Raw genomic sequence first — 14,961 nt, 5'->3', positions numbered from 1 at the left:
AGGGGGTCTGCTCTTCTGGGCCCTATATCAGCCTGGGCCCTTAGAATCGTCCTAACCTTCCACCGCTTTACGGCGCCCATGGTTGTAATACGTGGTTAAAAAATTGTTTTGCAGACCTTCTTTAAAATATTATAGGTAATAGTGATAATACAGTAATATAAAATGGTTATAGGTATAATAGGAATAGTGTGTTTTTAAGGAATAAGTTGGGTTTTGTGGATGTTATCTGGCAGATACACACCATTGAATCCTACTTTAATAAAGCCCAACACATATTAGATGACTGTATTTTTTTTGTAATGGTTTGAATAGAAAACAGCAGATGAACATCGTTTACTCGGCCTCTTGTCATTTCAATCCTTTGACTTTCTTTCTTCCGCAGGACACAAAAGAAGATATTTTGAAGAAAGTTGGCAACCGAACAGCTCTGGGCCTCATTCACTTCTACTGTGTGGACACAAAACCGATGCAAGTGAAGAGGTGCCACGTTGACAAAAATCTTCAAAATATCTTATTTTGTGTTGTGTTGAGGAAAGGCATGCAAGTTTGATGACAAAGAGACAGATAATGACAGAACTTTTTATTTTTGGATGAACTATCTTGTGCAAGTGAAGCTGAAAAAAAGGACTCATGCAAACACGATACAATGTAGGTGGTAAACAGCAAGTATTTAATTGAAATTAAATTAAAAAGTATGAGTACCATATCTATTGCATCATAATAACAGGTATAGGGTTACTTTATGGGTAGAGGGTAATCGTTTTTCCAACACAAATATACAATGAACATTCAGCTACCACAGTCTTGCACACTAGATACTGTAGTAATGCAGTCTATCACAAGACCACCAAAAAAGGGACAATTCGTGTGTATTTCATCAGTCCTGGGATCAGTCCTTAACATCCATATATAAGAGTAGAAAAGTCAACTCAGAAGTGGTGGGATATATCTTCAGTATACCTGCCTAAACTGTACACGAAACGTTCAGGGCTTCAGGATCTAGCTGTTAGATAATGCCATAATCATAAGCCAAAAAACAGATAACGAACTAAAATGTAATGCCAAAACATGAACAATACACCGACACAAAGTCAGCTGTGTTAAACATGCAACACGTAACAAAACCTGCTGGAAAATTACAAAACTCATAAAAAAGAAAACCTTGTAATTGCATAAATACTTTGTACAGTTCATTTCACTGTAATGAAATGCACCATTTAAAAAATAACAGCCCACAACATACAAATGCATTTGATAAAACAATGATTACTCAATGTCTTTTTTGTCTACATGTCAAGGTGCAAAAAAAATTTCAGATTGATATAGCCATTTGATCTTTAAACTGCTTGTCGACAGCAAAATCCCAACAGCTTGATGTTAAGATTGCACACTGAATTACAGTACATTAATTTATAATAAACTATAAAGAGTGCATATTAGGCTGGATAGCAAAAGCCAGAAATCATACGAAAAACAACAAATGCATGTGTAACAAAATGTTGAATGCATCTTTTTAAGGATGCAAGTGTCAGAAAAGAATGAGAAAGGAAATCTCTCCATTATATCGAAGCAGCATTTTTAATATTGTATTGCCCACAGCATCAAAGACAAATGGACAGATGAAAAAAAAAACGTACTCTTTCATAGTCTTGTAAGGTTATTACTAGGCTTCCAGTCTTCTTTTTATACATTAAAACGTGTTAAATCCCTTTTTCATTTTACGCAAAAACGTTCAAGCTACAGTCTTTCCAGAAATGTAAATGGAGTGAAAATATCAGTAACTATTGCTTTAATAATATACAAACAAACATTTACACTGGTGCAACTCGGCAAACGGTTAAAATTGATATTTTAAAAATAGGAAAGAAATTGAGGTTTTAATAAACTCATTTTGTCATGATCTTGCTTAGCAACAATAAAACCGTCTAATTTACTGATAAATATGTGACAAAAAAATCTTGTTAAGAGAACGAGAGAAGTCTGACACTACACAAAAATGTACAGAGAGAGCAATAACATCCAATAGTCATCAGAGATCTCACTTTCAGAAACATCTCTCATACTCTAATCTTTCTTGTGACCATAAATACTCCCGTCTTTGAAATGCATAATAGTAATAATAATAAAAACGGATGTGGAATCATCTAAAGGCTTGCGAAACCTTTCCTGATAAATCTGTCCCATCATTAAAAACGATTTAAAGTGAAAAACATCAGCAGCCTTTCATCTATATTCAAAATGTACATACTATCGTCGTCCTACACTTCAGAAAAACATGATAAGTCACACATCAAGGCAGTTTGGCGACAAAAAGGAAACTAAATAGTTTGCTTCTATTGGCAACATGCTGATACTGCGGGCAACACTTTAACAGAACATACGAAACAAATAAAAGAAGCTTTTGCATAACTAGACACGCTAGTAATGTCAACTCACAAACATGATCAACATTCATAGTCCCCGATAATATTCCGACTGGGATGATGTGACTCGTGACATCAACTACACGCACTCGCGTTTTGTTTTTTTAAAGCCAGAAGTGATTTTTAATATAATACTATATTACAAGCAACGTGTCGTGTTTGTTTATCTTTTAATAATGACTTTTTGTTTCACTGTTTCTAGTTAAAAAGGCCATTGTAAGTATTTACAATATAAACAATATGTCACCTCGTTCCATGAGAAAGTGTTTAATACGCATTGCTTTTCCTATAATCGGATCATTGCAGTTTTGGTGCGATGACGCCAATCCTGAGATGACGGAGCATACTGCAACAGAAAAATGCATAAATGGAAAAGATCGTCTCTCTTTAATGGTGACACCTCCGCAATATACGAAATTAGTATTAGTGATTCCGTTTTGGTCTACGTCAGTGCTTTACAAATGGGGTTTTTTGCACAGAGAGCAGTGAGATGGGTTTTTTAAGGGGTGAGAGCTGTGGTGCGGGTGGTCTAGTTTCTAGGGCTCTCTTCAGAGCTCCGCTCATGCTGCAGGTTGTAGTAACAGTTTTGACACACTCGCACAGGAGAGGAGATCTTCAGCCGCTTGATCTCCGACTGGAAGCGACTGCACCTGAGGAAACAACCGACAACATTTCTAAACACTGAAAACTAGCAGACGGAAAGGATCACTAAACAAAAAATGAAAATTCCCCAATTTGTGTCTCCGTATCTTACTTCTGGCAGAAGACCTGGCCGCAGTTTCTGCAGTGGTGGCGTCTTTCAGTGAGGGAGAAGCGTACGGTGCATCCAGAGCAGCTGTCCACCTGCTCGTCTTTCACCCAGTGGTCTGCGGTGGAGCGTCCCGGCTGATCGCTGACAGACCAGCTGAACACTCTGCCCCGGCCGTCACCCACCAGAATCTTACTGTGGTCTCTGCGTACAGATTACAGCTCAATTACATACAATCCATAATTATCTTGGATCACGCTCAGCTTTTCTTCACTCTTGTCTCATTCCACCACACACTCAGGCCACGTACTTTGAAATGGCGAGCGCTGTGATTTCCGCAGGATGAGCGTTGTCCTTGCGGTCAAACGCTGTGTGCATGGTGAGTTTGCTCCGGAACACCAGCTGTCTCTCCCATCTGTAGCCTGTTCAGGAAACAAAGTGTTCAGCAACGACGTGCCAGTTGATCAAACAATGTACACAATCTTTCATTTGGCTGATGATAATTCTAAAATCAAAAGGAAATAATCTTTAAAACACAAAAGTTAATCCTTACTAATCCAATTTCTGCAATTGACAATTTAAGTTACATGATAATATATTGACATAATACGTTTGTAATGAGAACAATTATTATTGTTCATTTAAAAGTCTAGTGTGTGAAATTTAGCCGCATCTAGTGGTGAGGTTGCGAATTGCAACCAATGGCTCAGTCCGCCGCTCACCCCTCCTTTTGGAAGCAGTATTGGACATGTCTAAAGGGCGTCGCACACGAGATGCGGAAGTGCATAGACGCGCAGTGTCACATCTAGGACGACTTTGTTATTAATTTGGTAGAATCGAGAGGTTTTCTGTATTAATGCCCTGTTTTTCCGTTATTCCAAGCAGATTAATGCATTTTGCAGTTTATGGTCAAATCAGTGTGTACATTAAAGACGATTTCAGTCAAATAACATCAAATTGAATGTTAAATTATGCATGTGGCGCGTTGTGTCGTTGCGCCCTGAGTTGTGGCGGAGTGCTGATCGATCCTCCAAAAATTACACATTGGACTTTTAAATCTTTTGTTCCTTAAAATGCAAAACAAGCAGCTTTACTACATGTACTTTTAAACTTACAATTTAAAAACGTTGCAATAGTATGAAGAAACTCAAGCTGGTTTATCTACAGTACCTGGTTTGAGTTTGTTGTATGAACGTGCCTCCATATTACTGGGCTGAAGGGGTTGTGGAACTGGCCCATGTGGGGGTGCCGAGTTAGGTTGGGAATGTTGGTGCGATTGAATTCCTGGTCTCATCTGGCCCTCCGAGTAGTTTACGAAAACAAAGCCATCCTTTTCATCAATGCTGATTGTGTCCGACCAGCGGCGGGAGTCGTCTGAGCCACTGTCAACCGACCAGGCGGCTCCGGAGCGGGGTTTGGGCCTGTGGACGGTACTGCTGGGCTGGCTGTTTGAAGTCCGAGGTTTGGTGTCCTGACTGAGACTGGTCTCCTCTCCCTCAGATTCACTACTGTCATCTTCTGGAGCTTCACGACCCTCTGTAGAAACAAGATGTGGGGTTAGGGAGAGAAAATCATCTATAGTTGGAAGTAAATGAAACAGAATATAATAGGATAGAAATAGAAATACCCATCTCTCCACAGCAGTCTGCAATATCAGGGGGCTCTATAGGCTGTGGAGCCGGGGTTTCTGGGACTTGCAGAAACTCAATTCTCCAGAACTACAAGATAATGTCATGTGTCAAGGATCTGTTTTATCATTTATGTTGTAATGCTTTAAAGACAAATAGTGGAAAGGAGGAGGGAGAAGACTGTTACCCTAACAACACCGTCGGAGTGTCCCGTGACGATAACGTTCTGTGTGTCCCACTCATTCATCTCAGACACACAGCAACAGAGAATCTGTTGGCTGCGGCCGGTGAAAGTGTTTGCGCTGGCGATGGGATTTCCATTGATGCTCCACACATGAATATACGTTCCAGCACAGGATACTATATCACCCTACATTCACATACACGGTTTTCAAAACCATATTAAGTTAATTACTTTTTATGACACTGTGGCATCTTAACAGCAATAAAAACATGTATACAGAAAGCGTAAATGTTTACTTACGGTCAGCTCGTTGATGCAGAGCGCTGAGACAGGAGCCCGGTGTCCCCTCAGCTGTGTGACGAAAGACAGTTTATTCAGGTCCCAGACGATGCATGTTCGGTCTCGGGAGCCACTCACGATGATGTGGTAAGCTGATGATGCTGTGAGACAGGTTACTGCATCTGTGTGTCCCAGAAGAGCCTGCACACATGACACGTTTCCTCAAAACATGCAGTTGCAGAAAGTAGTATGTGAAACTTGTATGTGTGGTTTTGTTGGGAAACTTTTCCGATTTCTGAATAAAAATGACATCTTTAACACAGAAACAAATCTAATTCAACGAGATCAGAGCCATGAATAGTCAAACTAAAAACACTTCATTTGAATGTGCCATTCACATAACACACTGCCTGATGTAAACCATATGCTGTAAGCTTCTCAAAGGTTTTAAAAACTCGCAAAATCGTCTTTGAAAACATAAAACCAAGTGATTTGTTAAACAACTCAACACTTTGTTTGGAGAAAAGAAGGCGCAGAACATCAACACGAGAACCTCACTTCTACTGTACAATACTGTATCGAGGGGGGCATCATTGTTTGGGTCTGTTTCGATGCCACAGGCCAGGTCATTGTTTGTTTGTTATTTGTTTAAGTAGACTGTGTTCGTTCAGTGTTTTGATTTAGTTCAAGGTGAGATAAAACCATGTGAAAAAAGAAATTTAGAGAGGTTACATACTTCTTCCGGTATCAGTATAAACTGACACGAAACAAATATTATAAAACAGTCAGTTCTGCTCCTTGATTCTGATTGGTTGAGACGAATTCAAAGCCGTTTTATTCCTACCCCGAGACTGCATTACAAAGCCTAGAGTTCACTTTATTAACTTTTTTATGAAACCTTGCTACGCCTATCGAATAACCGTTTTATAAAAGCAATAAGCCCCGTGAAGCAGTGGGTTACAGTACATTTTTTATAACAGCTAAGGGGGGTTTTAGTCACGCTGTAACCCACTGCTTCTTGGTGCTTATTGCTTTAATAACATTATGGAAGAAAGAGAACATGGTTCTCCATAGCAGTTTAAAGGACGACCATCATCGTCCTTCTTTCACAAATAAATGTGTGGTTGATACCAAATATAATTTTATACAAAAAATGAGCTACAAAGGCATTGTAACTCATACACAAACAGTAAGTATTATTACAACGCACTCTAGAATACTTGATACTGATTGGCTAATTGCAACATTCCATGGGACTGTGTGTTATTCCTCAGTAACAACCACTAAAACATAACATCATGTCATTCAGGTACTTTGAGTCATCCTGACCTTAAAAAATAATTTAACTAGAAATTAATGAAATACAAATATGCCTTATTAATTACATATGAGGTTTAATTTCCAAATGATTAAATCAAACTACATACTCGTCTTGTCTTAGGTTGGCTTAAAGACGATAGGAAAAGTGTTTCCTTGTGGATGGTTCGCAATTGTAACAAGAGAGTTAATAAAATATGTCAAATTCATATCTTGAGTCCAGTAACTTACTCATGTGGCAAGTAGCTGTGTAATAAGCAAATTAAGTACATTCAGCCAGTTGTTGTGATCATCCTGTCAGGGTTTATATTGCGATATAAGAATGCTGGCTGTACATTACTCCTTACATATACTGTTTGTGTACCTGTTTGAGTGTAAGCGACTTGGCTTTTTCTTTAGAGGTCCCATTCTCCCACACACAGATGGCTGTACTGAGTCCTCCAGTAATGACCAGTTTGGGGTTTGGACAGATAGAACACAGGATCTGCCCCCATTCGGACAAACACTCGTATACTACCACTGCCTGTGAAACAAAAAACCCAAACAAATACACCATATGAGCCAAGAACACAGCTAGTTTAAATACTAGGGTCATTTTACAGTATATATTTGTATAATGTTTAATAACAAGGTGAACGAAAGCACAGTTAAAAAAACAGTAATTTTTTTTATCCAAGAACATACTGAGAAATGCATTGTATGCATATTTAATATCTTTTGGATGCTTTATGCTGTTAAGAATTTGACAATGACCTTGTCAGACTCATAGTTAGCGAGTCTGCAGCTGAGGTCTGCGTAGCCCCAGGCGAAGGTCTTGTTCCAGGCAGGGGGAACCAACACTTTGTTCTGCTCGACAGCCAGAATGCCCTTGTCAGTGCACACTATCTGACCCGCTGGCTCCTTTAGCTCTGTGAGACAGAAGTGACACACACACGGCTCATTTAAATATGCTCTTTACTTTGGTCAGAATGGTAAAGAATATTTCACAACATTGATGCAGAGAAAAAAAAAAAATCACAACCAACAGCCAACATAAGGCTGAAAATGAAAAGAAATTCAGGTACTTGGCCACGTCTTATTTAAATCTAAATTCATTCTGCTTTGATTCAGTTTTATGTCCGTGTTGTCATTGTAAAGCGCTGTTGATACATTCGTACCTTTGACAGGGGTGAGTGAAGGCCGTAAGTTGTCCAAATGATGGAAGAAGATCTTGTCTAAGGTGGAGTTCAGTGTAACGGGAACACCAGGGACTTCTCCATTTGACTTACTACGCACCCGCTTAGGAGGATGTGGCTTCTTGAACAGCTGTAATGATAAAATAAGATAACGTGTTAATAGATGCTAGGCACGTACAACAAAGTGGTCAATCACATTCATGGGGCCACGATACACTTAGGACATCTGAACCTTGTGAGCCATTACACTGTGACTACTGAAGACATTTGGAAAGCTAAAGATTCATACATCATCATGAAAATAAAAGAAGAACCTGTTTTGGGATCTGTCCGAAGTTGTTGATGAATCCAATGGTAGCAGTTTCTTTAAGCGGGTCATTAATATTGTAGATGTCCACCTGACCCTCATAGAAGAGATGGTGAAATACATTAACGGACTCCACTGCTGGAGGACCCTGCTGCTTATAACCAAAGATCAGGTCGATCCACTCATGCAGATGAGCGCTGACATAGTCACACTCCAACGCCTGAAAACACATCACACACAAATTTAATTGGACAGCAAACAATAATTGAGCAATGTCAGCCATATCAACCGGTCCCCTTTTGAATGCATATATTTGACATTTTCATATTTCTAACTGTAAGGGTCAACAGAGTTTATGTATTCCAATGGCAACACTTGCCTCTCTGTGAACTCTGATGAACTCTTTTGGATCTCCTTTAGCCCACGGAGGCAGAATCACATCTCCAAGCTTGGTGCCATTTTGTTTACTCCCTTTAAGAAAAAGCAAGCATACTACATGAAGTACGAACAAAAAAAGAGTGCATTCAGGTTCCAGATGTGCTCAAGATTTTACCCACCAAGGTCGAAGTTGTTGGAATTGAGCAGGAACTCCGGGAGATAGAAGAACTCAGGGATGAGTTCTTTAACATCAGCCATGTTGTGTTTGGAAGCAGAGAGCCATCCCTCCCGCACACAATTAAACATTCGGTCGGCCAAATCGAAATGGCCACCCTGAGGGTACACAGATGAAATTTATCGCAAAATTATATTTCGATCTCAGTAATAATGAATGTACTATAGAAGCGAAGCTAAAGGAGAAAAAACGTTGGTCGACAAGACTGGAACATTTCTTTCCCCATGTAAAGATCTCACTCTTCACATCACTCTCTATGTTGAAGGTCAAAAGTTACAGCCTCCAGCTTGGTGTCATTCATGATAAACAACTTGTAAAAGTCATGTTCTTGACCCTAAGTCTATTCGACATCCTTTCTGGTCTTCCACTCTCTGTGAAATTCAATTTTTTGCTGTTTAATAAAATACTAAGAAATTATTTCTGCAAATTCTAGGCATTTCTTTTTTTCTGCAAATTTAATTTAATTTTTTTAGATTTTTTAAGTCACAACGTGATTATGATAGTTCCCTTTGTGTTATTTCAGGTCTGCTGAGCTTACAATTTTTTTAAACATGGAAAAAATACAAGTGTTCTAAAAAACGTCTGACCGCTAATGCATATTCTCCTGTACTATTAGAAGTTGACATTAATGTGAAATAAGCATTTTGTGATTTATAAACATTTCATCAACAACAACTTAACACAAGAAAAAGTAAGAACAAAGGGACCGTAATAAAAACACAGCAGCCACGTGTATTGTACATCAGGTGTAACTAACCTGAAGCCTGAGGAAGATCTGAGTGAACGGCTCCATTCTGACCAGATATGAGGCCACGATCATTGCAGAGGAGTAATGAGTGCCGTAATGATATGCTGGAGTCTCACCTGTCAGGAAAAACATGCTTAAAATGTATCTGCAACGATAAGCTAAGTTTGACACAAACTGCCCTTTGACTGACCAGTAGGATCCTCCCAATCTTTAAATCGTTTCTTGTACTGGATCAATCTGTCATCTGTCTGAGCACCCATGGGTTTGGATAGATTTCGGAATGTCTTTGGATTGTTAAGGTCCAGTTCCTGAGGAATAGTTCGCCATTATTAACAAAACTTTACAAAAATAAATATACTAACAGAATATAGGGAGAAATAAAGAGAGGTTTATACCTCAGAGTCAAAGTCTGCCAGGATCCACGGAAAGACCGGATACTGCATCAGATCATTGTAAGACCTGCCCGCCAACGTATTGAGATGCATCAGGTACTGGAAGTTACTTATTTCGCCTCTCTGCAGATAAACAAAGTCTTTCATGAGCAACTTTATCAACAATACAACGAACAACCACTTTAAATGAAATGTTACTGTACCTCCCATCTCTGGGTCACTGACTTCTCGCCAACCAACGTACTGAGAAGGCCAGACCTGTTGAAAAAACAATTTATAAATAACTTATAAATATTATATTTCATAATCCGGTAAGCAGCCGAGCTTGTCATATTTGGGTAACTCACCCCTGTTCCACACTTGTGTTGGGACGCTGTCCAGAGACAGATTCTGAGCTGTCAGCCAGCGAGGGAACGACTGCCAGAAACCTTGAAATACAAAACTAGCTTTTAACAGAACAAAAAAAAAATATGACATGCCACTTAGGCATAAGCGTTACTTTAATTCACCTTTGATAGACTTTGTTCCGGACTCCTTTTTGGAAAGCCAGTAGATAATTTCTCCCGTCACCTGAAAACACTTCTACTGCCATTGGCTGTATGAAAGAAGACAGAACAGGCTCACTGTAACTTGATGATAACTTTGTGCATTTTTGCGATGATCAAAGCTGATTCATTTACACACCTGAAGCAGGTAGCGACGTTTGTGCACCTCTCTGATGTCTTCATAAGCAAAGATGCTGCAGGAGCGTTTCAGCTGACTCTTATTCTGCCGCGCCCCTCGAGGGATGATGGGCTCATGCATACTGCACACATCACAGAAACAAGCATCTTATAAAGCCAGTCAATTCACCAGTGGATCAGAGACAATCAATGTCACAAACACTTTACATTGAATGCTCGATTTGTTAATGTTAGTGAATGCAGTGTGTCTCGCAAATAATCAAATAAACTGTATTTGGGCAAGTTTACATAAATATCCTACTGTTTTTTCATAATACATAGATGTTCAAGTTATTTTTAAAGGTCTACTGTGTATTTATTTGGAGGATCTATTGACAGAAATGCAAATTAATATAAATAACTATGTATAATATAAAAATATAAAACTAAAAATAATATGAAGACCTTACATAATGAAGGATTATGTTTTTTTTTACTTTAGAATGTGCTATTTCTATCTACAAACACTACTGGGTCCCTTACATGGAACGTATTTGGGTATTTTATTCAAACATTGGGGGACAAAAATGTTTGAATAAAATACCCAAATATGTTTGGTTTTCTGTGATTGCGAAAAACAACGACTTGGGAAAACCCCCTGCACCTGAATTCATCATGTTATTTCTACATTAGCCCTAAACAGACAAACTGCTCAACAGGCGCGTTTCGTACGCTATCTCCATCGGAAAAGAAGAAGTGAAAACGTGACGACATGATAGTTCCATGTCAGGTGCTAAGGCTGCAATTTGTAACCTTACCGCTAGATGCCGCTGAATTTCATACACTTGACCACTGGATCTAATACATTTTATCAGTTTATTAAAGGGGCGCTGTAACGATGTGTCATGTATTCTGACTTCTTTACGATGTTAGACGTGCCGTCTTCTCATGCTTAACATGGTCAACTTGTCAAAAAACGAGTTGGGCGTATTACGTAGTATTACTGTGCTCGATACACTCCCACAGCGATCGTGCAGGTTTCGGAATTTTTTTTCCCAACATCTAAAACTGTTTCGTAACAGCTTTTCTTAGTCCCTTTTTGGACAATTGTCCCAGAAAAGCATGTGGCACGCCCACGCGGCAGCATGGAGAGCAGGAGAAGGAGAATGCACAGATGTCACTTTCACTTGTGTGCAGGAGAGAGAGAGCATATGTTTGTGAAGTTAAGGTGTTTGTTTGTTCACTGCATGTGGGTGATGAATGTTATATATTCGCTGGATTTGGAGATCGTTTGAAACTGATATAAGGAGCCGTCTTAATATGATTAATATGAGATTGGCAGAAACCGCGTGTGTTATGGCCACTTTAATACATCTATACATTCTTCTTATTCTAACAAATTTACATACACAAAAAATAATAAATGAATTGTTATTTTATGCTAAAGCTATTTTAACAAAAGATAACAAATTAATCTTTCTGGTAAAGTGTTATGATTCAGGCGACTTTAAAAACTCATTAATAACATACAATCGTAGAAAAGTATTTTTTTTCTGAAATACATAAAAAAAGCAAATTCAAGCTATTTGAACAATACAAACAAGGATTATGGTCCAATAGGAAAGAATGTGTATTCAATTTAATTTAACAAATACGTCATGCCTTAGAGCTCTATTTAAACAAGCAAACATTTTTACTTTGCTGGGAGTGTCTCGATGTCTCTAATCTCTCTGGTCACAGTCATCGTGAAGCCATCGATAACATAGAAATGTTCTTTGCCAAATAAGAGAAGCCCTTCACTGGTGTCCAGACCCTGAACTCGTGCACAGCGGTGCATGTGCTGGATCTGTCAGTAAACACATGACAAAACACACATGAACATGCGGTACATGTTTAAATAAAGGAATTCACACAATCTCCTTGAGTAAACAAAATATAACCATTTAACATCAGCAAATTAACACCAGATATAACTGCTATCAGAACTATGTCAATCTGAATTAAATGTGAATATTGTGTTGTGGAGGAAGAGGCAAGCTGTCGGACCTTCTCTCCCTCCTCCAGCAGGCGGAGCAGCGTGGTGTTGTCTGTTTTCTGTTCCTCATCCATAGCTCCTGACTCCAGCAACTCCTGCAGCTGGTCCTGACTTTCCTCATCTCCTCCATCTGCTGTGGACCTAGAGCGCTTTAAAGGAGCCTTTACCAGACCTAAAGCACAATTAACACACAATTCTATTACTATTCTATTCTATTAATAACGAAGATGCAAGCTAAACATGTTGTCTGTAAAATGATTGTATTTAAACTAATTGTGTCAAATCCGTTTATGGTGATTAATCGATTTGAAAATAAACATCTGTGTTTATACTGTAGAATATGTGTGTGTGTGTGTGTAGGTGTTGTGTACACATATTTCTAAAATATACACCTAAAGGATTATTAGGAACACCATACTAATACTGTGTTTGACCCCCTTTCGCCTTCAGAACTGCCTTAATTCTACGTGGCATTGATTCAACAAGGTGCTGAAAGCATTCTTTAGAAATGTTGGCCCATATTGATAGGATAGCATGTTGCAGTTGATGGAGATTTGTGGGATGCACGAAGCTCCCGTTCCACCACATCCCAAAGATGCTCTATTGGGTTGAGATCTGGTGACTGTGGGGGCCATTTTAGTACAATGAACTTATTGCCATGTTCAAGAAACCAATTTGAAATGATTGGAGTTTTGTGACATGGCGCATTATCCTGCTGGAAGTAGCCATCAGAGGATGGGTACATGGTGGTCATAAAGGGATGGACATGGTCAGAAACAATGCTCAAGTAGGCCCTGGCATTTAAACGATGCCCAATTGGCACTAAGGGGCCTAAAGTGTGCCAAGAAAACATCCTCCACCACCATAATTACATTAATGAGAAACTGAACAGGTGTTTCTAATAATCCTTTAGGTGAGTGTATACATGAATGTTTTTTTTTATATATACGGATAAATATACACAACATAAACAAATATACTACATCAAAACAAACATCTATTTTGGAAACGATTAATCGTGATTAACCAATTTGACAACACTAATTTAAACTCCTTTTATCTAAAAATGTAAAAATGACTTATTTCCCCATTCATTTTTTTTGGAGCACAGCCAAACTGGAATTAAATTAGCGATTTTTATGTGTAATATGTCATAAGGGACAGTTGAACTTCATAATGACCTTTGACCCTTGCGATGGTGTCCTCCCCGTGTTCAGGTTCTTGCTGTGTCGTCTCTCCCTCAGTGTTTTGTTCTATAGAGTGCTGGTACATGCCCGGGTTCCCTGACAGCAGTCTCATATAATACTCCTTACTGTCATAGCTGATCGCTCGCCGGTACCGCGCTGGTTTCTGCAAGTATTCAAATAAAAGTACAACTAAATTTCGGTTTACTTGCAAATCACTAATTCAATCCAGAGGAAAGCATCTTAATTATTGTAATCGTCTAGCGATAATAAAAAATCTTATGAGTGACAGGCTGAGATAAAGAAACCGTGAGCCATGCAAACACACGCTGAGCTTGACAAAACTAGACGTGCTGTGCTGATACTCCTGTCATTTATACACTGAATTATTTACAAAGGATATGCAAACATATTTTGTAAACTATAAAAAAATGGGAACAAAATGGGTCTTCTGATGGGAACAAGTCACCAACCCATAAACAGTATTACAGGGCCGTGCACAGACATTTTTAGGGGCAGTGGCTTAAACAAACAATAAAGGGCACCAAGGTTTGGGGCAGGAGAAGACAGCTCACACTCTTAGAAATGCCTTTCTTATGATAACAATGTAGCACTTAGTACAACACAAATATAGATGAACATATTTACTATGATGAACTCTTTGAAAACATTTATAGTAGCCAAAGCCATTATTGCATTTTCACAATAATGGTGTTGTTGAAATTTCAACATTTTTTTAACATAATTGCGGGCCAAAAGGGATCTTGATGCATGTACATTGACAAATCAACAGATCAACAGTTTTAACATTGATTTCATAGGTTTAATGTACTCCCTTGCTATCTGGGCTACTGTTAATATGGTCTGAATATTATATTATGTTATATTTTATAGATTACTGGTTATAACTAAGAAAATAGATGATAGTAGAAAATGTACTGTACAGGAGTTACAGTGTTAAAAACAGTCAGCTTTGTGTAGGCATTTGCTACAAAGTTTGCCAATTACCGCAAATTTGGTGATTTATCAAATCGGGTTCAACCATTTTGATTCGACAAGAATTAAAATTTTCTTTATGAACTCGTTGTACACGTTGTTAGCATTTGTCAACAATAAAAGACCAGGAGCAAAACATTACCAACGAAAAATACAAAAAACTAATGATTAATCAGGCACTGACTGTAACGTGGAATATACTTTTTTTACAGTAAAAGGAATAACTTCTGAAACTGTTGTCTTCACTCTAGCACGTGGACAGACTATATG

At 38.6% G+C, this 14,961-nt stretch overlaps 1 protein-coding gene across 5 annotated transcripts in view; it reads right to left on the bottom strand.

Moving 5' to 3' along the window:
* Positions 1 to 649: 649 nt before the first annotated feature.
* Positions 650 to 14,961, bottom strand: part of wdfy3 (WD repeat and FYVE domain containing 3) — a 72,910-nt gene continuing 58,598 nt past the window's right edge. For all 5 annotated transcript variants that reach the window (XM_056745288.1, XM_056745286.1, XM_056745287.1 and 2 more), the window contains 23 exons: positions 13,693 to 13,861; positions 12,523 to 12,683; positions 12,174 to 12,322; positions 10,499 to 10,619; positions 10,324 to 10,409; positions 10,162 to 10,242; positions 10,018 to 10,072; positions 9,818 to 9,937; positions 9,613 to 9,730; positions 9,432 to 9,538; positions 8,619 to 8,772; positions 8,441 to 8,532; positions 8,069 to 8,281; positions 7,737 to 7,884; positions 7,333 to 7,487; positions 6,944 to 7,102; positions 5,284 to 5,463; positions 4,987 to 5,169; positions 4,799 to 4,889; positions 4,342 to 4,707; positions 3,482 to 3,593; positions 3,178 to 3,375; positions 650 to 3,073 (listed from right to left, as the gene is read on the bottom strand). In XM_056745288.1, coding sequence (XP_056601266.1) covers positions 2,953 to 3,073; positions 3,178 to 3,375; positions 3,482 to 3,593; positions 4,342 to 4,707; positions 4,799 to 4,889; positions 4,987 to 5,169; positions 5,284 to 5,463; positions 6,944 to 7,102; positions 7,333 to 7,487; positions 7,737 to 7,884; positions 8,069 to 8,281; positions 8,441 to 8,532; positions 8,619 to 8,772; positions 9,432 to 9,538; positions 9,613 to 9,730; positions 9,818 to 9,937; positions 10,018 to 10,072; positions 10,162 to 10,242; positions 10,324 to 10,409; positions 10,499 to 10,619; positions 12,174 to 12,322; positions 12,523 to 12,683; positions 13,693 to 13,861 — 3,339 coding nt within the window. In that variant the 3' untranslated portion in view covers positions 650 to 2,952. The remainder of the gene's footprint in view (positions 3,074 to 3,177; positions 3,376 to 3,481; positions 3,594 to 4,341; positions 4,708 to 4,798; positions 4,890 to 4,986; positions 5,170 to 5,283; positions 5,464 to 6,943; positions 7,103 to 7,332; positions 7,488 to 7,736; positions 7,885 to 8,068; positions 8,282 to 8,440; positions 8,533 to 8,618; positions 8,773 to 9,431; positions 9,539 to 9,612; positions 9,731 to 9,817; positions 9,938 to 10,017; positions 10,073 to 10,161; positions 10,243 to 10,323; positions 10,410 to 10,498; positions 10,620 to 12,173; positions 12,323 to 12,522; positions 12,684 to 13,692; positions 13,862 to 14,961) is intronic.

The sequence above is a fragment of the Triplophysa dalaica genome, chromosome 4, assembly GCF_015846415.1.
Source record: "Triplophysa dalaica isolate WHDGS20190420 chromosome 4, ASM1584641v1, whole genome shotgun sequence".
Lineage (NCBI taxonomy): Eukaryota > Metazoa > Chordata > Actinopteri > Cypriniformes > Nemacheilidae > Triplophysa > Triplophysa dalaica.
This window is presented reverse-complemented; position numbering and strand designations above follow the sequence as displayed.